Below are 24,010 nucleotides of genomic sequence, written 5' to 3'. Positions count from 1 at the left end.
TTCGGGGGAGACGGGACAGAAGCTTGAGCGGACGGGACAAGCTAGGTTACGGGGTATAGGTTATATCTGCGCGGAATATCCCGAAATTGGCCCTGCTAGCATGATCTTTCACGGGAGCGGGCGGGCGGGCTAGTTGCCTCTATGCTTGATGCCGTGGGTAACTTGGGTATATGTACAGACATGCATATATGGGAATGACGGAGTAATGTGAGTTGAATGGCTAGTAACTTCAATGTACGCTCATGATTCGATTCATCGTTAAGGCGCAAGAGAAGTGGTTGAATATTATAGGTATCAATTTACCTTTTAAAACGGTGAGCCTTTAACAAATTACAAAGAATCAGACAATTGGTACAAATTTATTTCTTTCGCATCTACGGTAACTTCCAATCCATGGATAATAGAGGCAGATACCCATCTCGGCAGGCACTCGACGATCTGGCTGGGTGTGGGACGGAAAGTGGAGGCCAACCCCGCAGTTCATGTGCCACCAGACGCTGGTTACTTGCTTCACCCTGAACGCCTCCAAAAGGTGACCCCGGCACCACAGCCGCGCCAATGACAAGGCCATCCATTGGTTGCAGTCTCGGCCCTTATTGCAACGTCATATGGGAATTTCATCCACGGTTTCCTCCGGGGCAGATGATTTGCTTCTCATGGTTTATTACTTGTAGGGGTGCTGATCGGTGAGTGATTCTGTCAAGTCTGGGTGCGAGAGCCCGCCGCTGCTTGTTGCGAGAGCCATGCAGCCCATGCTTCCCTGTTCGGTTGGCAATACCGGTATGGCGGCCCGTTTCATACTTCACAGCGAATGTTGGGCGGGCTCAGGAGATGAAAAAAAAAAGTTACCTTGGGAGAAGCGCGTCGCCTAATGTTGAGTCAATCAGGTTTCCCACGCCACGAGCACTCAGTGCAGCCCCTAGCATTGCGCTAGAAGAGGAAGAAGAAGACAGCCCGCCGTGATCCGATCTGCTGGGAGGGATCCGTGGCTTGAATTCCCCACACAATCGACCGTAGCTGCACGACACTATCACGGTGAGCAGACCCTTGTCGTCCGGCATCCTCAACGCGGAGCCGAGTAGGAAGGTAGTCGTTGTTCTGGGTACCCATGTGATGGCACTGGGATGAAAACCGGTCATGAAAACTAATTACCACCGTTGCACAGCAGCTGCACAGAGCTCCGTTTCCAGGTTTTCGCTCACCGACCTGCTGTTTCTCGACAGGCCTGCTCGCCCGAGTTGCTCAGCTGAAGGTGGGAACGGCGGACGGATTCTAGACTTCAACGCAGGTCCATGCCTACCCACACTCGCTCTGCCTCTACCCCAACTTTTACCCTCTTCCCGTCTAGGGGAACCAGATGAATTAGAGTTCGTCCCAAGCCCGTCCCGTCCACAGCGGGAATCAAGCTCCCTCCATCTCCACCACTCACCTGCCACGGCTTATATACGCCCGTCCCGCATGCGCCGGGGTCTCCCTACCGATGAGGGAGCTCAATTATAGACGCATATTAAGACCATTTCTACTCATATAAAGGCAGCCCACCGTCGCCTCTGCCTCTGCCTCTCCTCTCTTCTCTCTGCCGACATTGTCTCTACTTGGGAGTCTGGTTCTAGGGGGTAAAGGCGAAATCTCGCCCTCTCACTCAACATGCGTCTGGACTGGCTCTCCGGAGCAACTTTACTCCTAAGTGGAGTCTGCGTCAACGTTGCGGCCTCAAGGAGCCAGAAGACAGTCGAGAAACCAGTTCCAAAGCCTGACAAGGACGGGAAATACTGGATCCACGGACAAGGCATTTCGGCAGCGTTCGTCCCTTATGGGGCTTCGGTCTCAAACCTTCTTATCAAGGACCAGTACGGCATACAACGAGATGTCGTGACAGGCTTTGACAACGCCACTTACTATACCCTTGACCGGCAGCACCCCCACTTTGGAGGAGTCCCTGGCCGCTACGCAAACCGTATCAAGAACAGCTCCTTTGAATTAGACGGACAGTCCTATCAGATCACGGCCAACGAGAATCCCACCCCCGAGCACCCAGCTGGGCTTGATACGCTTCATGGTGGGCCGGATGGTTGGGATTGGCGAAACTTCACCGTCGTTGCCCACAGCAACACCAGCATTACCTTTTCCATTGTCGACCCGGACGGCAAGGAGGGGTTTCCCGGAGAGGTAGTCTCTTTCATTACCTACACGCTTGGCAACATGACTTGGGATTTTAAGATGGTTGCCATCCCCACGACCAAGAAGACGCCCATCATGTTGAGCAGCCACACATACTGGAACCTGGATGGCTTTGCCAACAACGAGACGCAGAGTGTTCTGAACCACACTTTCTACCTACCATATAGCGGCCAACGCGTGGCCGTAGATAACATTCTCATCCCAACCGGCGACATTGTTGCCAACAAAGAGGGATCGGTAAACGACTTTTGGAGCGCGCCAAAACAAATAGGGCGCAGCTTCTCAGATCCTGAGCTCGAGGGTAATTGCGGCTTCAACTGCACTGGATATGGTAAGACATGGGATATTTCTCTTTTTCTGGTCTTTTTAGGGTTGCGATAGGAGGCTAACTGTTGCGTGACACAGACAACTGCTGGCTAGTTAACCGCGACCAAGATGGCCCCTATGACTGGCGCTTGGACGGTTTTGTGGCCCGCCTACAGTCCGCATGGTCAGGTATTCAGCTCGACGTTTACTCGGATCAGGAAGCCTTCCAGATGTACTCGTGCAACGGTCAAAATGGGTCGATGGCGCTAAAGAAGACCCAGGGTTTGTTTGACAACCCGAAATTCCCGCGAACGATCCCCCAGTATGGGTGCGTCGTTCTCGAGGTGGAGGACTGGGTCGATGGAATCAACCAGCCGGAATGGCAGCGCAGCAGCAAGCAGATCTTTGAGCCGGGTGGTGACCCATACGTTCTCCAGGCCAGCTACCGGTTCAGCATCAACTCGACAGCGACGCCGTTATAAGATAGTTGTGTGCGATACCAGCTTCGCTAGTAGTGCTGTGGGGGGAGGCAATATAACTCGCTATTTAAGCCGGCATGTAAAATGGAAAAGAAGTGCATTTATTCTTTGGTCTTACGGGGCGTATGGAACTAGTTTTGGAGCGTGGTTGCAAGCCAGTGTGGTTCAATACAAATAATTCGTTGTTTAATAAACTTTGTGGCGTCCTCTTATTGATACAGCCTCTGGGCACGGACAACCGTTGGGATGAAGCTATCACATTGTAGTTGGGGTGCTTTTCGCCGCTAGAGTCAATTCATTCTCTAATTAAACATCACGCTAGATAATAATAACCACTGCCACCAGATCAACAACACCTACGAATACTTGAAGTTAAAGATAATAAGGTGACAAAAAGGCAATAAAATACAGTTGCCTAATTATTATGAAAATGATTATCCACCGCCTGTTGATACCATGTTGGGTTCGAGGAAGTGATGGTGATAAAATTACGTAAGCGTGTCATAATGCATCATTCATGAATCTCTCATCAGTTTTGACCCGAACATACGCAGCACAATAGACCTGAGGAATTGACAGAATAGTGAACCATCGCCAAGGATATTCTTCAAGTGTGCCGGGTTTCGGAGTATTAACCGCACCGCAATGCGCGCCACAGCCTTCCACTGCGGGCCGTGGTAAAACAGCACCTTACAAAGTATTGTACAATACAACTGGGGCCAAGAAAAGTGAATATCCCCGGCCTGTAATAAGCAGGAGGGCACTCAATAACGAAACAATGGACTCGTCACAGCCATCATCATCCGTCAAACTCTACCCCAGGAACCAGGCATCCCAGCAACAATCACAACAACTAAACAAAACCCCGCTGCCGGGACTACTGCAGACGCCCGCCGGCCTCGCCATCCTCGAGCTGCAGGGCACCATCAACGTGCCGCCCAAGCACGAGCACAGCCACGGTGACGGCGACGATGACGAGCATCTCAACAGCCACCAAGAAAAAGAAGTAGATGAAACTAGCGGCAACAACGCCCTCGCCATCGGCCGCCTCGAGTTCCCCGACTACCGCCCCGACGACCTCGCCGCCAGCGACCCCGCTTGGATGAAGCGCGTCCACATGAGCGTCGGCCTACACCAGCGCCTGACGGGCGAGGTCAAGAAACTGCCCCGCCCCGTGGCCGTGCTGAGGAGGCGGCGGCGGGGACTGCAGCAGGAGGGTGAGGAGAATGAGGGGGAAGATGCGGATCTTGAGGTCGTTGATATCGTCAAGTACAAGCTGGTCTTTTCGCAGCGGCCTGAGCCCGTGACGAAGGTTTTTGAGTGAGTGAGTGATTTATTGAGAGGGGAGGGGATGGGGTGGGAAGATCGTGGGAAGATCGTGGCCTAGGGTACTAGATGCGACATCACTGCGATGCGATGCGATGCGATGCGATGCGATGCGATTCCCGAGCCGTAGTGGGAGAAGGGAGGTACACGGTACTGCTCGCGATTATTGTGAAGGATTACGGCCATCTCTCGAGAATCTTATCATGTACGTCTTGTGAGCCTAGCGTCGACGGGTTAGGTCTCGAAAGCTCGTCTCCGAGTCTGTTGAGGATGGGAATAAGGTGCTCTCATAAGAAAGCATTCGGGGGAGGGTGTGTATTTACTGGTACAACCCGTGGCGGTGGACTTACTGGTATGCATAATTAGAAATATCTACAAGCAACTACTGAGTAAGGCGAAAAATAGGTCCGAAGAGCATTTGTTTTTATTTTTACTTTTATTTCACTGCGGCCTGCTTGCCATGAACTCCTAGGCAGTCGTTGCTAGCGCGGCGGGCTTCGTCCTGCCCAGCCCGTCTTTCCCGTAGTAGTCCATCGGGTACGCGCCCTTGCCCCAGTCTTCCTTCTCCTCGAGGGCGATGAGGGCCTCGTAGGGGCTCAGCAGCGGGCGCGGGAAGGCGTAGCCCCAGTCGATGCTCAGGCGCGGGCAGGCCACCTGGACCCAGCACTCGACGTCTTCCATGAGGGCCAGCTTGCCGGGGAAGATCTCGCTGAGGAGTAGGTTGACAAAGGGGGTGCCCTGCTGGGCAAGGCGGCGCTCGATGAGCGCCATGGTGTGCGGGTTGCCCTGACGGCCCAGCGACCCGAGGATCAGCCCCCACTTGCGCGCGCCCTTGGCCGTGCGGATGGCCTGCCGCCGCAGGTCCTGCATCTCGTCGTGCGCGTACGTCTCGTGCGTCAGCCGCCGCGAGTACGGGTCGTACCGGTACGCCGGCACTCCCGGGTTGTGGATCATGATGCTCTCGAGGTGGAAGCGCCCGTCGCCCAGGTATAGGATCAAGTCCACGGGCGTTGCATCGTCGCCGCCCGCCGCGTAGGCCGACAGGTCCGGCGACGTGCAGCCGAGGATCTCGCCGCGCGAGAGCGGCGCGATCTGCGGCACGATGACGCGGAAGCCTGCCTTCTGGAGCGTCGCCCGCACGCCGTGGATGGTGGCGTTGAACTGGATGGTGCCGACCATGGCGATGGTCTTGCCGGGCGCAAAGTTGCGCTCGAGGCTGGCCAGCAGGTGCGTCGTGTCGATGCTGATGTCAACAAAGACGTACAGCGTCTTGATCTTGGTAACGTCGACGGGGACCAGGCAGCTGTGCGCGTAGTGCACCAGCAGGTCGCAGCCCATGGCCCGCGCCGTGTAGTCGTCGATGCAGCATGCGCCGTACGTGACGTCGCCCATGATCAGCGTCTCGATGCCCGGGCAGAACTGCGTGAGTATGTCCGAGATGGTCGTGGCGAACAGCAGCAGGCCCTCGGGCATCTGCAGCGCCACACGCTTGGACCCAAGCGACCGGATGCGCTGGATCGTCTTGGGTATCTCAAATGAGTAGTTGGCTGGGAGGAGAGCCATGGCCTCCTTGAGCGCTGGGTCATTCAGGATCTCGGGCGGCACCTGGTTCAGCAGCCGAGGCGCTCTCCTCGGCTGGGCAACTGTGAGATGAGATCAATATCAGCCTCCACTCTCCGTCTCTAAGTTTTGTCATGTAAAATAAAAATATCGTGTACCTTGAATAGCGCCACTGTCCTCGATCGAGGCGTTGTTGCCCGTACTAAACTTTGCTGCATTCTCGGCCGCCATTCTCCTGCCCACGAACCGCTTCTTGGGCTGCCTCACCACATTTTGGAGCGCTTGGTCCTCTTCGAGGTCTGCAGCGATGCCGAGATCGACTAGAGTACGATCGTCCTCCATTATATCTGTCTTTTCTTTTCTTTTCTTTTTTAACGAGAATACAGACCCCAGGTCAATCCAGGAACAGACTTGTCCTCTTCGGCTCTGTCTTTTTTGCTTTCTTTCTCACCCCTTTCTCACCCCCCAATATAAGCCTGACGGTTCGCAATGCTTGGCGCAAGAGTTGGGGAGCTCTGCTGAATCACGGATTTCAAGGCCGGGCTTTGAGAGAGTAACCAAAACCGAATTTGAGGATCTTTTTAAAAGGAGCTCGAAATATGATATGAGTCCCGAAGAGCTTGGGGTCGGTTTTGCAGATACGTGACGGTGGGCGATACGGAAAGTTGATACTTGTAGGTCTCGGCTTGGGGAACAAGAGCCTACAGACTGGCCAATCAAGGTGCTGAAAGATGGCTGAATAAGGAACCCTGAGGAATTGAGCGAGTATGTATTTAGAAGGCTATCGCTTGAGATAAAGTTTGAATGATTCCTTAAGAATATTTAGAAAATGGGATAAAGGCCATCAGATACTAGAGCGTCACTGGGCCAAAGGAGTATTTCTCCCGATTTATCAATGCGCTCTGCGTTAACAAGACTGTTCTTGCAAGTGCATTTTGTCAAGGCTCGCAGAGCTTGACACTAGCGGCGATTGGTCGCCGACCCCCGCACACCAAGCGCGGCACTGCACAGCACCCGTGTAATAATGGGGCTACGAATTTCGGCAGCCAATCAGGACCCGCACGAAATTGAGCCCTAACATCTGGCGACTTGCACACAAAAACTTCTCTTGGATTTCTTCCGAGTCTCAATTCACATCTCCAAGTACGGTCGTTCAGCACCCACCGCCACGATGAAGGTGAGCCAAGCCCGCCGCGCTCTCAGCACGAATCGAGATGTCTCTGCATGTTTGCAGCAGATGTTTGGCCGCTGACGGCTTCCGGACGTTCGAAATAAGGCTAACCCCGGTCTCTAGCTGAACATCTCGCACCCAGCGAACGGCTCGCAGAAGCTGATTGAGGTGGAGGATGAGCGCAAGCTCAGACACTTCTACGAGTATGGCTTCCCCAATCTGTTCCTCTTGCGGCTAATTGCTAATACAACATTTTAGGAAGCGCGTAAGTTCGAATCGAGAAACCACAAGCCGCAGCGACGTCACGGAAATGCTGACCCCGAATAGATGGGCGCTGAGGTCTCGGCCGAGCCCCTTGGCGATGAGTGGAAGGGCTACGTCCTCCGCATCACCGGCGGTAACGACAAGCAGGGCTTCCCGATGAAGCAGGGTGTCATCTCCCCCCACCGTGTCCGCCTCCTGCTCTCCGAGGGCCACTCGTGCTATCGCCCCCGCCGCACTGGCGAGCGTAAGCGCAAGTCCGTCCGCGGCTGCATCGTCGGCGCCGACCTCTCCGTCCTTGCTCTGGCTGTTGTCAAGCAGGGTGAGCAGGATATCCCCGGCCTCACCGACACAGTCCACCCCAAGCGTCTCGGCCCCAAGCGCGCTACCAAGATCCGGAAGTTCTTCAGCCTCAGCAAGGATGACGATGTACGTGCCACATTATTGGCCTACCCCGTCATCGCCTGCCCTAGAGCTGCGTCGATTTTTATCGCACAGTTCGGGTAGAGTCTGAGAGGAAAACTGGAGGCTAATAGTGGAATTTTTCTTCGGTACTTAGGTCCGCAAGTACGTCATTAGACGTGAGATCCAGCCCAAGGGCGAGGGCAAGAAGCCTTACACCAAGGCTCCTCGAATCCAGCGCCTGGTCACCCCCCAGCGTCTCCAACACAAGCGCCACCGCGTTGCCCTGAAGCGACGTCAGGCCGAGAAGGTGAAGGATGAGGCTGTATGTTACATCTAACCCTGCAAGGAACCCCGTCAAATGCTAACCGACTTCCAGAGCGAGTACGCTGCCGTTCTGTCCAAGCGTGTTGCTGAGGCCAAGGCACAGAAGGCCGACATCCGCAAGCGACGGGCGAGCTCCATGCACAAGTAGGCGTGGAGCGTGTGATGGGATAATGGGTCTCCGGTTGCTTTGGGAAAATGGCCATGGCGTGATTACTTGCCAACTCATTTCGGACGTGTACATGGCATAGAGACCTTACACGAGATATTGGGAATGAGAGTTCCCGTCATAAATGATATCTATGGCTTCTCCTTCATCTCGCAGATCTTGTTTGGGCACTTAGGGATGGTGGCAGTGAGCAGTGAAACTCAGGAGCCTGTGATTGACCCTGCGAAGGCGCCGTCTAGGTATCGTTGCGGGTTGTAGATTTCGTCCGCCAGTCGCTGTAGCGTTTGTTGACCATGGACCTTAGCAAAAGGGGAGTATTGCCAATATACTAGACTACCCTCATCAATCTGTATTGGGTGCTTCGCCGTACGTGACTAGGTATATAACTACCTTACGTGCCATGGGTTTCTTTCTGGGCGTCAGGGCTGGAGAGCATGAATCTTTGACCTTTCCTTAGGAGCTGTTCAAGACACCAAATAACCTTTAGCCAGGCGGTATTCCATTTATAGGAACAAATCTAGCTAGAAAGCAGGAGGTTCCGCTAGTGCGAAGCCCCAGAACTGCAGATGATCTCGCGTGATCATGAGGCTTTGAAGAGGACAGCATGAAGCAACCCGGGGGTTCACAAGAAAGTCATTGAGTTCTACCGAACCTAACCTGCCTGCCCCTGGGGTTCTTAATACGTATAACCTTGATCCACTGCCGTGCGACTGGAAAAAGTAATTCGAGCAGCCACGGTGATTGCGTGCCTTTCCGTATAGGTGTTCTTTCATAAGATACTCATTCGACAATTAACCTTTCTATCACCAAATCCAAGATTTTAGGTCCTTTATGGGCTAGGTACCTGCCTACCTACCTGCCCAGACTCAGGCAACACTTCACCGGCAGTTAATGTTACGAGAGACGCTGCCACGTTTCGTCTACAGGTCAGTGGCTATTGCGGCCATTTTTCCTACACCGTCATTGACCAAAGTGGTCTTTGCAGGCTTCTACCTAGCTACCCAAGGCGGATAGTTGTGGCCGTAACCTTCCAGGACTAGAAGTCCATTCAGCTTTGTGGAGAGTTAGTTGCTTGCCTCTGTACACGCGTACGGCGAGGTGGCGAGAACGGCTGTGTGTACCTAGATACAGTCCTATCCTTTATTAGCGGAGGAGTTTCCAAGATCTGAAGGGCTCTAAGGCCCTACCGCTTTACGACCAAGGGCGGCAATGGCTATTGGAATCGGTATGTTACAATCCTAGAGGCCTGTCTCTCCTCTAAAAACATCTAGGTATCAAAAGCCTTTCCTAGCCGGATTATTTACGGTGGCTTTTCCCTTGTTCCCAGTACCACATCAACAAACATTCATGGATTGAAGTGTAGAGCAAAATTAGGCCTTGAACTTTTGATTAGGGGCGTTCTGGTTTTAACTTCCATACAACCGCTGCGGCTACAGAGTTCAATTCGAGTTTTTCCAAGGGGTTGGTCAGTAGGTTTATACAATCCCCAAAGGCTGGCACGTGTAGAAACGTCTTTCAGTCACGATATTGAGCTCAAATCTGCGGATAATAACAGCGAGCTTGAAGCGTCCCTAGTGTCTGAAATAAGCCAACTGGCAAGTAAAGATGCTAATGTCACTACTAAATTGTTCATGTCTAGAATGATCACTATGTCCTAGTCATACCGATGCAGGTAAGATCCCGGACGTTTCGTACAATGACTGAAATGTAGCTCGAAGCTGCCTCCGCTTCATGCTCCACGTTCTGCAGAAGTGCCGTGTCGTAAAACTGTGTCTGTCATATTTGCGATAGCAATGAGCCCCTTAGGAAACAGCCGTTTTTCATACAGGTACGGATACATGTCGTTATCAACAAAAGACTTCGGGTGAACCAGAAAGGCTGTGAAGATTCCAGATAGACGTCCAAAATATAGGCTTTGAAAGACTCCATAGTTGTCACAAAAAGAATGGGTTTTGAAGTGGAATCGACAACTCAACTTAGGTAAGGAAGGTGCCCGGGCAGGTTGGTGAGCAGAGCCTGAGGTCCAGAGCCTGAGGTCAGTAAGTGAGGGGACGGCTTGGGGAGCTTGGGCCCCACTTTATGGCGCCGCCGGAGTAAAAGGCGCCATTGGGCGGCATTTACCGCGGCCGGACTTTTTTTAAGGTGTTTGTACCTGACCAACAACTGCTGCCGTCATTACCTTCCTCACCCTTCCTCGCCAAAAAAGGTCTGGTGCTACTTTCGGCATCTTAAACCAAACCTCTCCAACACCACGATTTCTCAGCACCTGCACCTGTTCATCGTTCGCGAGGAAGATCGCGTCGTTCTCTCCCCCTCGCTTGCCCTGCACTCCGAGTAGCCTCACTGCCCCCCAGACATTCAAAGGTGGCCTGCACCTGCCTTAAAACTGTCGGTTCGGCGAAGCCTCTCGGGCCTTCGGCTGCGTTTCCCTCGCGATCCACCCACCTTCCTTAACACCCCCCAAAAGGCGCTTGCACACCTCACTACGAAATCAGCGTCAGACCACTACCACTTTTATTCTCGCTCTGCACATTCTGCAACCCATCCTGCTTCTGCCGACTGTGCTTCGATTTCCACTCTCGATTTGGCCGAGGCTGCGCCTCAACGAGTAAGGCTGCGTCCGCGACCTGGACGAGCCGGCTGTGGAGGGGGAGCTTCTACCTTTTTCTTTCGCCCTAGCGGCGCGGCCGCATCGTCAAGATGGGCAAGATCACTAAGTCTATGCAGCCCAAGCACCGGGAGACTTTGGTAAGTTGTCGCATCGTGTGTCATGCCTGAAGTGTCTCGAGCTAATGTCCGTGTGCCCCTCTAGTCCCCGTGGCTCAAGGAATACGTCGTTGCTGCCTCGTCTGCGCCCCTGCCGCTTATCCCCCAGAAGCTCGATGAGTTCCCGTCGAGATGGCCGTTTCCACGCGGCGATCTATACCACTGGATACCGCTACTCAACCGCTTCGACAATATCCTCGAGTCCATCACGGCGACCTACGGGCTGCACGAGGAGTTCCAGATGCGAGACTTTGGCTGCGATGTCCTTCTGAACAGCGGTGCACCGGTCCTCTACGGTGATGAGCACCCGTGGGACAAGGAGCGTTTGCTTGAGCTGGGATACCGCGATGATGGAGACTGTCAGCTTGTGATAGCAATTCTCAAGTTCACCCGTATGCTTTTGGAGCATTGCGGCAATAGAAGCATTTACGCCAGCAGTCTTCATCTTAATGATCTTCTCAATACATCATCTCTCAGCGTTGTCCGTGCAACACTCGGAGTCGGACTGGAACTCGCCCAGCGCTACCAGGCTTCAGTAAAGCGCCTCCACGTGCCTTCGCGCCAGATGAACACGGCCTTGCTGGCAAACCATTACAACATCGAGCTCGACCGCGTGCACACGCTGGCCCAGGCCTTTGTGAAGACACCCATCATCAAGCTTTCGGATGTGCCGCCGGTTACTCCGAGTGCTTCAGCGAGCAAGGCTAAGGACAAGGCTCCTGGCGCGACCCACAAGAACGTGGCTTCCATGTACGCCAATGATCTAGTGTCCATCGTTGCGCCTGGCCAGGCTGACGAGAGCCGCTGGAACGGATGGGGAGATTTCAAGTTCGTCTACTATCCCAAGACGGAGACGACAGAAATCCCGGCCCCGGAGGCGACTGCAGCAGTCGATCGAGGCCCTTCGTCGGTTCCCGCAACACCAACACCCTTGCGACGGAGCACAACCAGCACGTCTCAGACGCCCCGCGCAAACCGGCCCCCGGGATCCGAGGATAGCCCGACTAACCGGGGCCAAGGGACGGCCTTCGACGACCGTAGCAACTCGGGTCCGAAATCTGTTGAGATTCGTCAGTCTACGGTCCAGTCGACATCTATTTATGACCTTCTGCAACAGTGTCCCTCTGATATGCCAAAGAGCTATCGATACGAGTTCCTCAGCCGGTTGAGAATCTGCAAAGCACTTCTCGGGTCGTCAGAGGTTCGGCAAGAGGCTTTGGCTGTGCGCCTATTGGCCATCACGAACCTCGCCTACATTCACCCCGAGGCCACTTTCCTGGAGAAGGCACTGAAGCAGGATAACGATGAGCCCCGAAGATATCAGCTAGTGTACCAGCTCGCTGAACTAATCCACCCGTCTGTTGATGGCGCCGCCGATACTTCGCTCTGGCTCCAGGCCATCGCGCTGGCACTGCTTGAGGCCATCTCTAACTTCCAGTCCAAGTATCCAGACGTGTTGTCGTCCCTCAACGCCAATGTTAATCACGGTGTACTATTATATGTCATTAGAAAGGCAGTGACTACTATGAAGGACGATCCGCCTGGTGCGGATGATGGCAAGAAGACCGAGCTGGACGAGTGGCGAAATAACCTGTTTGGCCTCACTCTTCACATGGCCATGTCGTTTAGGATTGGACAAGAGATGGTGTCCGCCGGTCTGATGGATATCTTGGTCGAGATACTCAATCTCCGCTCGAGGGTTGCAAGCCGCAATTACAGCATGGTTCTGGCATTCCTTGACAGCCTCATCTACGGGTTCCAAGGAGCTTTCGGTACATTCAGCAACGCTTCGGGCCTGGATAGCATTGCCAACCTCATAATACACACCGTCTCTCTCTCTCAGACCCTCACCGCGGCTGGCGAAGGAACCAAGCCCGATTTCCATGCTCACCTGGTGGATTACGAAATCCCATTTCATCAGCAGCAAACCCTCAAATGGCTTCTCAAGTTTATCCACCACGTCATGACTAATGCTTATACATTTGGGGGCAACACCGATCGCCTACTGAGAAACCTGGTGGACAACTCGACCTTGCTGGCCAGCCTCCGCTCCATAATTAAGGAGGCACGTTTTTTCGGATCCGTGGTCTGGACGAATGCTGTGACTCTGCTTGGCGACTTTATCAATAACGATCCAACCAGCTTTGCCGCAATCTCGGAGTCGGGCCTGGTCCAGACCTTTCTCGAGGCCCTCACTGGCCAGCCTGTCGCTTTGGGGCAACCAGACGAGTCCCAGAACTCCGAGTCCAATGAGGACCAGGAACCTAACTCTCCAGCATACTCGGACGACTCGGACGAACGGCCGCATCCCCCTACTCAGGAGATGCTCGAGGCACCCCGAGGACACGGTCTAGCCCATGGAATCCTTCCTTCTTCCGACGCCATCAATGCCATCCCTACCGTTCTGAACTCTATCTCGCTGAATAGCCGCGGAATGAAGATGGTTGTGCAGTCTCGCGCTCTGGAGGCCTTTCTCGAGATCTTTGAGAGCCCGCAGCATGTTCACTGCCTGGAAACAGACTCTGAACTGACCCAAAACGTTGGCAATAGTTTTGATGAACTCGCCCGACACCATCCAGCGTTGCGGCCTGCGATTTCGGACGCGATCATGGACATGGTTGCTAGGGTTGTGCACTTAGCTAAGGTCAAGTCTACAGATGCAGGATGGGGAGCCAAGCTGCATGTCACCGATCCCAACGGAGACTCGATTCCTGCAGACAGCAGCTTACTGGAGAAGTCCACAAGTGCAACAGCGTCGGCAAAGGGGAAAGAGAAGGCCACCGCGGTTGATTCCGTGGATACTGATGTAGAAATGGTAGACGCCGCCCTGCCGACCGTGGAGTCGTCTGATGCCAGCTCAGGTACTAGACCAGCGCCGGCTGCAACCTTGCCGACTGTCTATACTGAGATTACGCCGTATATCCTGGCTGTCTCGACGTTTTTCAACAGCGTCATGGGAAATTCCTACTTGAAGACGACCTTCGCCCAGCAAGGCGGGATTGAATTCCTTTTGGAACTCTCAGAGGCTCCCAGTCTCCCTTCCAATTTCGGCGAGACACAGGCATCGCGTCTGCTTGCGCAAGTTGTTGCGCTTCTTATTGAGGGATCCTATGTGGTGGGGCTACCGTCTCTCCTCAATCGCATCCAAGACGCGGTCGATGAGCTGCAGCCACTAGCCACACGGGAAGGCGCCCATCCATACTTTGCGCCCTTTCTCATCCCTGATCTGTCACTTTTGGATCAGAGTGGAGAATGGGACCAGTCGTTGGTCCGCAAGGTCGCCAACGGAACACAAATCGTTAAGGCGTTGGTCAATCTTCAGAGCCTCATCAAGATTCTCTTCCAGTGCTTCCCGTACTCCTCCAGACAGGGCGCGACCAATCTGCCGTCGGCCAACGTCTTTGACTACTACACCCGGTTGATCAAGCGTCTGGGGCCGCTGTTGCGTGACGTCGTCATAGAGGAAATGTCTCTTGAGAATCTCGTCCCTCCACACTGGTCCCCGAAGCCGTCAGGGCATGGCCCCGGCGATCTATTCATTTCTAATGGTAGGGCCGTTGAAGACCTGTCTCTTGCAGATGTTTTCCCTGGCGCCTTGCAGAGTCTGGACGCGGAATCGTCCGTGATCAAGCGGCCGACACAGGAAGAGCAGTCGGCTGTCACCTTCCAAAACTGCCAAACCCTTCACGGCATTCTGCACTCGATCTTGCCATCCACGATCCCGTTTTTCCAAACCATCGGCAAGGCTCTTTGTCCCCGGCGTCTCGCGGATCCCTATAGCCGCGCACACCATCTGACAATTGCTGAAGCTTTGGCGGAGGCAGTTCTGGAGCAACTGAAGCCACCTTTTAAAGAGCTGACGACCAAGGCATCTCATCACTGGATTATAATGTTTCACACGGTTCATGAGATGCTGATTGATCCAACCCGGACGTCAACCGAGCGTAATTTCCAGCTCATCATACCTGTGCTTGTTGCCTTCAAAGAGCATGGCGGAATTGATGTTTTGAATGGCATGCTCCAAAAGTTTGCCGACGAGGTTTGCAAGGCTCCTGTCGAAGGCGAGGATCAGTCCAAGTCGGGGCTGGCGGCTGTCGGGATGAAGAAGATACTGGAAATCTATTCTCTCATTGTGAACGGCAAAAACGTATCCGAAGCCTTTACCCAACTTCACCTGGGTCCCCGACCGGACAGGGGTAAGGAGCACGGGCACCAGCTCGTGGTAGAGTTGCGGATGTCTATTCTGCCAGTCGTTCGCAAGCTGTGGGAGTCAGAGCTTGTTGAGAAGGCGACTACACCGCTTCTGAGCAAGATTATCGACATTCTCAAGACAATCACGGCTGCCGACCAAGAGACATCTGCCTATCGTAGGTCTGACAAGGCCCGACCGCCCTCGATCTTCAAGGCACGCGAGTCGGTGCCATTCAATTGGTCTGCGCATACGGAGCAAATTAAGACCCTGGATCGGAAGTTTGATGACGAAGAGTTGGCCCGGGAAGCTGTCTATCGTGCTAATGGAAAGTCGGACGATGCTTTGGATTACTGCCGAAACCACTCGGAGGGTTTGGCTGGCAAGCGTAATCCTGTTCCTGAAGAAGACACGTATAAAGCCCCATCAACACCCAAACCAGATGAGGCCGATCAACAGAACACGCCATTTTCTGCCGCGAGCCTGCTGGCGGCGGACCCAATGGCACTAGACCCGGTGCCTGCAGCGATCAATAACTTTCTTCGGGATACCATGGACGACTCTATCCTCGACCGTATCGGGCAGTCGTCTGATGAATCCGATGACAATAGCAACGACACGTCAAGCCAGCATTCTGCCAGTGCCGAGGCAAGCGGGGAGGTTTCAGTGCCTGACCAGACCTTAGCAGCTCTGTCAGTTGAGACCTCGGAGACTCCGTCCCCTCCTGCAGTGACCAGGGAAGACCTGAACGAGGAGCGGGCGAAACTCCACGATGACCTGATCGATCGCTGCCTTGATGTCGTTAGGGCCCATCCCGACTCGGTGTTTGAAGTTTCCGACCTGATCAACAGCACTCTCTTGAAGACTGATGGTGACGATAAGCGCACAGAAGTCGGAGAGGTCTTGGCTAATGCTCTCATGTCTTTTGCAATGAATGACGACGAGGAGAAGAAGGCTGCAGGCCAGAGCATCGCAGCCTATGCCCATCTCCTGTCCCTGCTTCTTCAGAATCAGGCATTCTTCAAGGCCACTTTGCCAACCCTGAAGCAGAACATTGGCGATTATCTTGGCTTCCTCAAACTTCCTCCTGCTAGTTCAGACGAGTTGCCCCCTTGGATGCCATACATTCTCCTCATTTTTGAGATTCTTCTGTCGGATGACTCCCAACCGATAGAGGTCCAGTGGAAGGCCCCTACGAGCGAGCAAGATACCATTGAGTTGCCGGTGATGGTGGAGAGAGAATCCAACCTGTCCCATGACGACCGTTCTACCCTTTTGGGCACCATTCTGGACATACTTCCACGAGTCGGCAAGGAAGAGTCTCTCGCCATTTCAGTGCTGCGGATTCTTGTTATCCTCACCAGAGATCACGCTATGGCCAAGTCTATCGGCGAGAAGAAGAACTTGCAACGTTTGTTTGTTATGGCGAAGCAATCCTGCAATGCTGGCTCTGGTCGTCTCAAGCAGTCTCACATTTCAGACAACCTAATGCTCGTACTTCGCCACATAGTGGAAGATGAGGACACAATCCGCCAGATGATGGAGTCTTATATTCGTCAGTACATGAGCTCGGCAGTTCAACGGAACGCTCGAGCCCTTGATCTGCACACGTATCTGAGGCATCTCTCTCATGTCGCTCTCCGAGCGCCAAGCATCTTCATCGAGGCCACGTCGGATTTGATCAAGCTTCACCGCTGGTCGCCACAATCAGCAGACGGCCCTCCGCATCCTTTCAATCTGGTTCTGAAAGAGCCGGCGACTGACGCAACAGCACCCCAGAAGGATAGCTCAGTCGAACCCACGGTTCAGGCAACAGAGGACCTAACTATCAACGATGTGAAGCCGTCGACAGAGTCCGAGAACAAGGACAAGGAGGCTTTGGAACCGCCAAAGACGCCAGCTAATGAACTCAAGCGGCCGGTACTTGAGAATCCAGATGGTGTTGTTCATTTTCTTCTCTGCGAATTGCTCAACTATAGAGAAGTCGACGACAAGGAGCTTTCGAACAGCCAGCCCAAGGACTCTAAGCCGGCGAGCGAATCACCTGGCCCCGGTGGCGAAACTCCCCAGTCTCCTATAGAGGAGCAGGCTGTCGCGGTCGAAGCCAAGGATAAGGACAAGAAGCCTAGCAAGCCCTCGTTCAAGGCCGAAGACCACCCCATCTTTGTGTATCGATGCTTTTTGCTTAACTGCCTGGCAGAACTGCTGCAGAACTTCAACCGGGCGAAGGTAGAGTTCATCAACTTCAAGCGCAGTGCACCGATCCAGAACCACACGCCCATCAAGCCTCGTTCTAGCGTCCTGAACTACCTGATCAATGATTTGCTTTGCTTGGGTCAAACCAACACAACACTTGACTCGATCGCGATCAAGAAGAAGGCAGCAACCTCCAACCAGGCTCAGTCTGTCCTCGTGGCTCTCGTGACGAGACCTGGCGAAAAGCCAATCGATCGCAACCGCGACAATTTCGAGTACGATGACGAGCCCGATCTGCTCTTTGTCCGCCGATTTGTGCTTGATACAATCCTCCGCGCCTACAAGGATACGTCTATTCCGGGAGAGCCTTTTGATATCCGCTATGGGAAGATGATTTGCCTCGCCGAGCTGATGAGCCAAATGATTGGTGAAAAGGACAAGGAGTCGGCCCCTAGCAACCCCCGCGGCACAGATCCAGCTCTCACGAGGTCCCAGTGGCAACTCAAGCGTCTCATGTATGAGAAGGGCTATCTCGCCGCTCTGACGGCCTCCATCGCTGAGATTGACCTCACCTTTCCAAATGTCAAGCGTACCATCAAGTACATTCTTCGTGTCCTACGATCGTTGACCAAAACTGCCTACCTACTCAGCCAGTCTGATATTATTCCGGCAACCTCAACAGATCAAGTGGAGGACGACGTCGTTTCGTCATCATCTCTTTCCGATCTCGATGATGATCGCGAGGAAACTCCGGATCTCTACCGCAACTCAACTCTGGGCATGCTTGAGCCCGGACGAGAGGAAGACTTTTCGGAAAACTCGGAAGAGGGTATTTATGGCTCTCCCGATTATTATCCTTCCAGTCCCGAGATACTAATAGGTCAAGCAGACGATGAAATGTATGACGACGAGCCATATGACGATGAAGTGGACTATGGGGATGAAATGTCTCAAGATGGGGAAGATAATCCCAGCGATGAAGACGAAGAGCTTGGGGAGATGGGTGAAATTGAGGGCCTGCCTGGCGATCCTAACGTCGTGGAAGTCATCATGGGAGACGACAATAATGATAGTGACGACGACGATGACATGGACGAGGATGACGAGGAACCTAGCGACGAAGATAACGATGATGACCTCGATTCCGAAGACATGGACGACATGGAGGACCAGATCGAAATCGTTGACGAAGATGGCAATGCCATTCACGACGACGGTGCCTCGGGCTGGGAGAGCGACACCGATGAAGGGGATGAAGAGGATGAAGCGGAACTCGACTACGAGGCCGAGGCTCAAGACCTCCACGAGGCACAGATGCACGGTATCCACGAAAACCACCGATTCCCCCCCATCATCCGCTCAGCAATGGATGCCGATGATCTCGATGAAGTCGATATTCCCGATTTTGAGGATCACTACGCAGATGATGGCGAAGATGGTAAGCCCCACCGACCGTATTTTTTTCGCGAACCATGCTAACGAGAGCAGACGAGGAAGAAGAGGATGAGGCAGACGACGATGAGCTGTACTTTGATCAGGGCCATCCACGTAGGCTCCGTTCCCTCATGACACCTTTTTCCTTCCTGACTCGACATCCAGGTGACGACCCGGCGCCTCCTGCTATGCCCATGGGGCTCGGGTGGGACATTGCTCTCAACCCCAACCATCGATTCCACCACGGGGGTGTACGAAGCCCGTTCCCCACAACGCCGTTCATGATCGGAGGACGTGACCCTCTTGGCGGTACGTTTCCAGAGTTGCCAACCCAGCCTCTTTTTTGGGACCTGGATTCAAGGGCTATTGATCTTTGGGACATGCCCTCTCCTTTGGCCGGAGACATGTCGAGAGAGGGTAGTGGTGTCGCAGAACAAGAGACTGACAGGCTTGCAGATTTCCGAAGCTACATTCGCTCCAGCCCTCGCCAAGCGGCAAATAACACGGACGACGGTGTTAATCCTCTTCTGCTCTCTGCCACCCGATCTGGTCAAGACTCAGCGCCCCGGGCTAGCAATACCAATATGATCCGCTTCGGAATCCCCCATACCATGATCGGAAATACGGCTGACGGGCCCCTGGCCTTTATTAACGACTTGGTTCAGTCATTGCCCATGACCGCACGTGGTCCCCACGCTCTAAGCTTTCAAATAACATCCGAAGGCCCGCGAGGGGAGGTCCGCCAGTTCAACATTCCGTTGAACCATACCCATTCCGGCCGCGAGAGTCGCTCCGACTCCCGACGCGATGTCTACCAAGAACCACACCATGCCGTGTCTTTTACTCCTGAGCAGACGGTTGACCGATGGCAGGAGGAAGCCAAGATGGTCTTCGGCAACAACCACACCGACAAGTCTGCCAAGCTCTTCAGCGCTATTATCGCTAAGCTCACACCACCCGCCATGCAACACGAGAGAGAAGTCAAGGATCGTGAAGCGAAAGAGAAGAAGAAGCAGGAAGAGGAGCGCAAGAAGCGCGAAGAAGAAGAGCGGAAGAAGCGAGAGGCCAAAGAGGCCGAGGAGAAAGCGGTGAGAGAGAAGCAGGAAGCAGAGGAACGCGAACGTCAACTTGAGCGCGCTCGCATAGAGCGTGAGCAGGCCGAAGCAGCAGCGCTAGCTGCTGAGCAAGCTGCCGAACAGGCAGCGGAGCAAGCCGCAGGCCAAGATGCACAGGCTGCAGCTTCAGACAGTGGGCACGGCGGTCCTCAAGACATGGAAGGCGTTGAATCCCACCCAGTGGGCCAAAACGAACCCGAGCAGGCCGTGGCTCCAGTACCGCGTGTCCTTACCATTATCCGCGGTGAGGAGATCGATGTCACCGAGCTTGGTATCGACCCTGAATACCTTGCTGCCCTTCCGGAGGAGTTTCGAGAAGAAGTCATCGCCCAAACTATTAGCAGCCGGCGATCTGAGGCTCGAGAGCAGCGTGAGAACGAAGGAGAGAACACCGAGGTCTTCCAGGAGTTTCTAGAAGCCCTTCCCGATGAGCTGCGGATGGAAATCGTCCAGCAGGAGCGGCAAGACCGCCGCCGTCGCGAACGTGATGCGCAGCGTCGGGAAGCTGCCGCTAGTGGACAAGACCTTGGTCCTGCGGAGATGGATACAGCCAGTATCCTGTTGACGTTCCCTGAGGAGCTCAGGACGCAGGTCCTTATGGAGCAAGGTGATGAAATCATGGAACACTTGCCACCTGGGCTGGCGGCAGAAGCTCGCGCCATCGCTCAGCAACAGCGTAACCTCCACCGAGCACCTCGTGCGATAGTAGCCCGTGCCCGGGACGTTGTTCGCCAAGCTGCCGAAGCAAGGGGTGCGGTTGATACCAAATCTCAGCGGCGGTCTACTGTGCAGATGCTCGACAAGGCAGGCGTGGCTACACTCCTCAGGCTCATGTTTGTAACCCAGCAGGGCTCCATCCGCAGCCACCTTTTCGAGGTCTTCATTCACGTCTGCGAGAACCGCCAGAACCGTCTCGAGGTCATTTCCACCCTCTTGCAAGTTCTCCAGGACGGGAGCACAGATATGGACGCTGTCGAGCGCAGCTTCAGTCAGTTGTCGCTCAAGGCCAGGCAAGCGAGAGAGAAGGACGCCAAGACGCCAAACAACCTGAAGAGGACATTCACAAACATGAGCACAAACAGCAGCCAGATCTCAGGCAGCTCCGAGATCTCGCCTCTCCTGGTTGTCCAGCAATGCCTCGACCTTTTGGTGGACCTTGCCTCCAAGAACCCCCATGTGCCCTCTCTTTTCTTGACAGAGCACGAAACCGTCGCCTCAACCCTCAAGCGAAGCTTAAGCCGAAAGGGCAAAGGCAAAGACATCAACCCCAAGGCCCAGAAATATGCAATCAATTCCCTCCTTGGACTGTTGGACCGAAGCCTCGTCATGGAGAGCTCGGCTGTCATGCAGCTGCTTGCAGATTTGCTTAATAAGGTCACGTACCCGCTACAGGCACTTGAGCGTCGACGTAAGGAGGCCGAAGAGGAGGCCAAGAAGAAGGAAACCGAAGGGGAGAAGGCCGACTCAACTGCTGAAAATGCCAACGCGTACGATGACCAGCTTCCTGTCCAGCAGGCTCCAGAGGTGGCTACCGCGACCTCGACTGAAGAGAGCACGGCAGGGAATCCGGCACAAGACATAGCCCAGACCGAAGGCGAGAGCTCGACAGTGAAGGAGTCCAAGCCCGAAGAGGAAAAGAAGGTGCGGCAACTTACGCCGCCCACGGTCCCGGAACACAACTTGAAGCTCGTTATCAACATCTTTGTGGCCCGAGAATGCAGTTCCAAGACATTCCAGAACACCATCTCGACCATCAAGAACCTCTCCAACATCCCTGGAGCTAAGAAGACGTTTGGAGACGAGTTAGTACGCCAGGCTAGGGTTCTCAGCGAGAACATCTTGTCAGATCTCGATGATCTCCTTCCGCATATCCTCAAGGCCGAGTCTGGAACCGAAATCCATGGCGTTGCGCTGGCTAAGTTCTCGCCTGGGGCGTCGGAGCAAAACAAGCTTCTTCGTGTCCTGACTGCGCTTGATCACCTCTTCGACAACAAGGGCAAGAAGTCGGACAGCACCACAGAAGGCGATGCTCATACTAAAGAGGACCTCCTGGGATCCTTGTACTGGAACCCGACATTCGGCACCATGTGGGACAAGCTGAGCAACTGCCTGAGCGCGATTCGGCTACGAGAGAATATGCTCAACGTGGCTACCATACTCTTGCCGCTTATCGAGTCGCTGATGGTCGTGTGCAAGAACACCACTTTGGGAGATGTCCCTCTCTCGCAGAGCGTGACAAGCAAGGATATGCTCCTGTCTAGTCCGCCCCCCGAGAACCGCATTGCTGGTTTGTTCTTTACCTTCACCGAGGAGCACCGCCGGATTCTCAATGAGTTGGTGCGACACAATCCCAAGCTCATGTCTGGCACCTTCTCGCTTCTCGTGAAAAATCCGAAGGTGCTCGAATTTGACAACAAGCGCAACTACTTCAACCGCAGCGTGCACTCCAAGACTGGCAACCAGCAAACGCGCCCGTCATACCAGCCGCTGCAGCTTGCTGTCCGCCGCGAGCAAGTGTTCCACGACTCGTTCCGGTCTCTCTACTTCAAGTCGGGCGCCGAGATGAAGTTTGGCAAGCTCAACATTCGCTTCCATGGCGAGGAAGGTGTGGACGCTGGCGGTGTTACGCGCGAGTGGTTCCAGGTCTTAGCTAGACAAATGTTTGACCCCAACTATGCGCTTTTCATCCCCGTCTCGTCAGACCGCACCACGTTCCACCCCAACAAGCTCAGCGGCATCAACGACGAGCACTTGATGTTCTTCAAGTTCATCGGGCGCATCATCGGAAAGGCGCTGTACGAGGGTCGTGTCCTCGACTGCTACTTCAGCCGTGCCGTCTACAAGCGCATACTTGGCAAGCCTGTGTCTGTAAAGGACATGGAATCGTTCGACCCCGACTACTACAAGTCGCTTGTTTGGATGCTCGAGAACGACATTACAGACATTATTGTTGAGACCTTCTCGGTCGAGGACGACGAGTTTGGCGTCACCAAGGTGGTTGATCTGATCGAAAACGGGCGCAACATTCCGGTCACGGATGAGAACAAGCACGAATATGTTCGCCTCATCGTGGAGCACAAGCTTCTGGCCTCGGTCAAGGACCAGATGGAGCACTTCTTGAAGGGCTTCCATGACATTATCCCCGAGGAGCTCATCGCCATCTTCAACGAACAGGAGCTCGAGCTTCTCATCTCGGGCCTGCCAGACATTGACGTTGATGACTGGAAGAGCAACACCGAGTACCACAACTACTCGGCAGCCTCGCAACAAATCCAGTGGTTCTGGCGAGCCATCCGTTCCTTCGACAAGGAAGAGCGGGCGAAGCTTCTCCAGTTTGTGACTGGAACCTCCAAGGTCCCTCTCAACGGCTTCAAGGAACTTGAGGGTATGAACGGCGTCAGCCAGTTCAACATACATCGGGACTACGGCAACAAGGAGCGGCTTCCCAGCTCGCACACTTGCTTTAATCGTGAGTCTATCCCTTTCCGTTTGTATTATGCTTCGTATGACAAAACACTAACTTGGCGCGCAGAACTTGACCTTCCCGAGTACGAGAGCTACGAGACCCTCCGTAGCCAGTTGCTGAAGGCTATCACAGCTGGTAGCGACTACTTCGGCTTTGCCTAGACAAACGAAGCCTCGACAGCTGGATCATATACATCAATTAGTAGAGGTGTGGCGTTGGCATTTTGAAGCGAACTAAATACCTGGGCTCGGAGAGTCCCTAATTTTCGGTCTCAAGGTAGCGTGTGCCATTGGGATGGGTATTGGTGGAGGAAGGTGACAGAATGTCCCGATTTGTCGTGGAGAGTGCGGCAGTGTATAGGTATTTGGGATTTGCCCTGAGCGAAGGGGGGTAGGAATACCGGTGGCGGCACTGGCCGGCTGGTTGGAGGCGTATTTATTGTATTGTATATTGGTCTTTTCTGCAGCATTGCCATTCTCGAGCTTGAAGGTGGGAAGGGCATGGAAAGGCGAAGTGCAGGTCGCCGATCCTGCTTTTTACTCCCTGGGCAGCGGGTTTGGTAGAACGACATTGCCTTTTTTAAAAAAAAAAAAAATTCCCCTTCACGGCCTAGTAGTAGGTTGTCATGTCTATATTGGAGATGGCATAGTCGGAATGCTGAACTA

The 24,010-nt window shown here is 54.0% G+C and overlaps 5 protein-coding genes across 5 annotated transcripts; 4 read left to right on the top strand and 1 right to left on the bottom strand.

The window, feature by feature from the left end:
• Positions 1 to 1,647: 1,647 nt before the first annotated feature.
• Positions 1,648 to 2,969, top strand: B0T26DRAFT_655496 (aldose 1-epimerase; the record flags this gene model as incomplete). Its single annotated transcript, XM_060438630.1, has 2 exons — positions 1,648 to 2,512; positions 2,587 to 2,969. The coding sequence occupies 2 exons, from the start codon at positions 1,648 to 1,650 to the stop codon at positions 2,967 to 2,969; spliced, it is 1,248 nt and encodes a 415-aa protein (XP_060291583.1).
• Positions 2,970 to 3,482: 513 nt separating this feature from the next.
• B0T26DRAFT_457031 (Ctf8-domain-containing protein) lies at positions 3,483 to 4,722 on the top strand. The gene has a single exon (XM_060435130.1). It carries the CDS (start codon positions 3,745 to 3,747, stop codon positions 4,288 to 4,290), a length of 546 nt encoding a protein of 181 aa, XP_060291582.1. The 5' UTR covers positions 3,483 to 3,744; the 3' UTR covers positions 4,291 to 4,722.
• Position 4,723: 1 nt separating this feature from the next.
• Positions 4,724 to 6,492, bottom strand: B0T26DRAFT_457080 (putative diphthamide synthesis protein-domain-containing protein). Its single transcript, XM_060435131.1, has 2 exons — positions 6,011 to 6,492; positions 4,724 to 5,935 (listed from the first exon to the last, which is right to left on the bottom strand). The coding sequence occupies exons 1-2, from the start codon at positions 6,192 to 6,194 to the stop codon at positions 4,761 to 4,763; spliced, it is 1,359 nt and encodes a 452-aa protein (XP_060291581.1). The 5' UTR covers positions 6,195 to 6,492; the 3' UTR covers positions 4,724 to 4,760.
• A 352-nt stretch (positions 6,493 to 6,844) lies between these two features.
• On the top strand, positions 6,845 to 8,529 carry B0T26DRAFT_726771 (ribosomal protein S6e-domain-containing protein). Its single transcript, XM_060442833.1, has 6 exons — positions 6,845 to 7,029; positions 7,147 to 7,226; positions 7,282 to 7,288; positions 7,351 to 7,713; positions 7,844 to 8,011; positions 8,066 to 8,529. The coding sequence occupies exons 1-6, from the start codon at positions 7,024 to 7,026 to the stop codon at positions 8,159 to 8,161; spliced, it is 720 nt and encodes a 239-aa protein (XP_060291580.1). The 5' UTR covers positions 6,845 to 7,023; the 3' UTR covers positions 8,162 to 8,529.
• A 2,350-nt stretch (positions 8,530 to 10,879) lies between these two features.
• On the top strand, positions 10,880 to 23,506 carry B0T26DRAFT_680162 (uncharacterized protein; the record flags this gene model as incomplete). The annotated part of the gene is made up of 6 exons (XM_060440456.1): positions 10,880 to 10,927; positions 10,992 to 18,768; positions 18,819 to 18,878; positions 18,930 to 19,073; positions 19,221 to 23,348; positions 23,412 to 23,506. 6 exons carry the CDS (start codon positions 10,880 to 10,882, stop codon positions 23,504 to 23,506), a joined length of 12,252 nt encoding a protein of 4,083 aa, XP_060291579.1.
• Positions 23,507 to 24,010: the final 504 nt, after the last annotated feature.

Source organism: Lasiosphaeria miniovina, assembly GCF_030549165.1.
Source record: "Lasiosphaeria miniovina strain SMH2392-1A chromosome Unknown B0T26scaffold_7, whole genome shotgun sequence".
Classification (NCBI taxonomy): domain Eukaryota; kingdom Fungi; phylum Ascomycota; class Sordariomycetes; order Sordariales; family Lasiosphaeriaceae; genus Lasiosphaeria; species Lasiosphaeria miniovina.
Note: the sequence above shows the minus strand (reverse complement) of the source record. Positions and strands in the feature narration are given on the sequence as shown.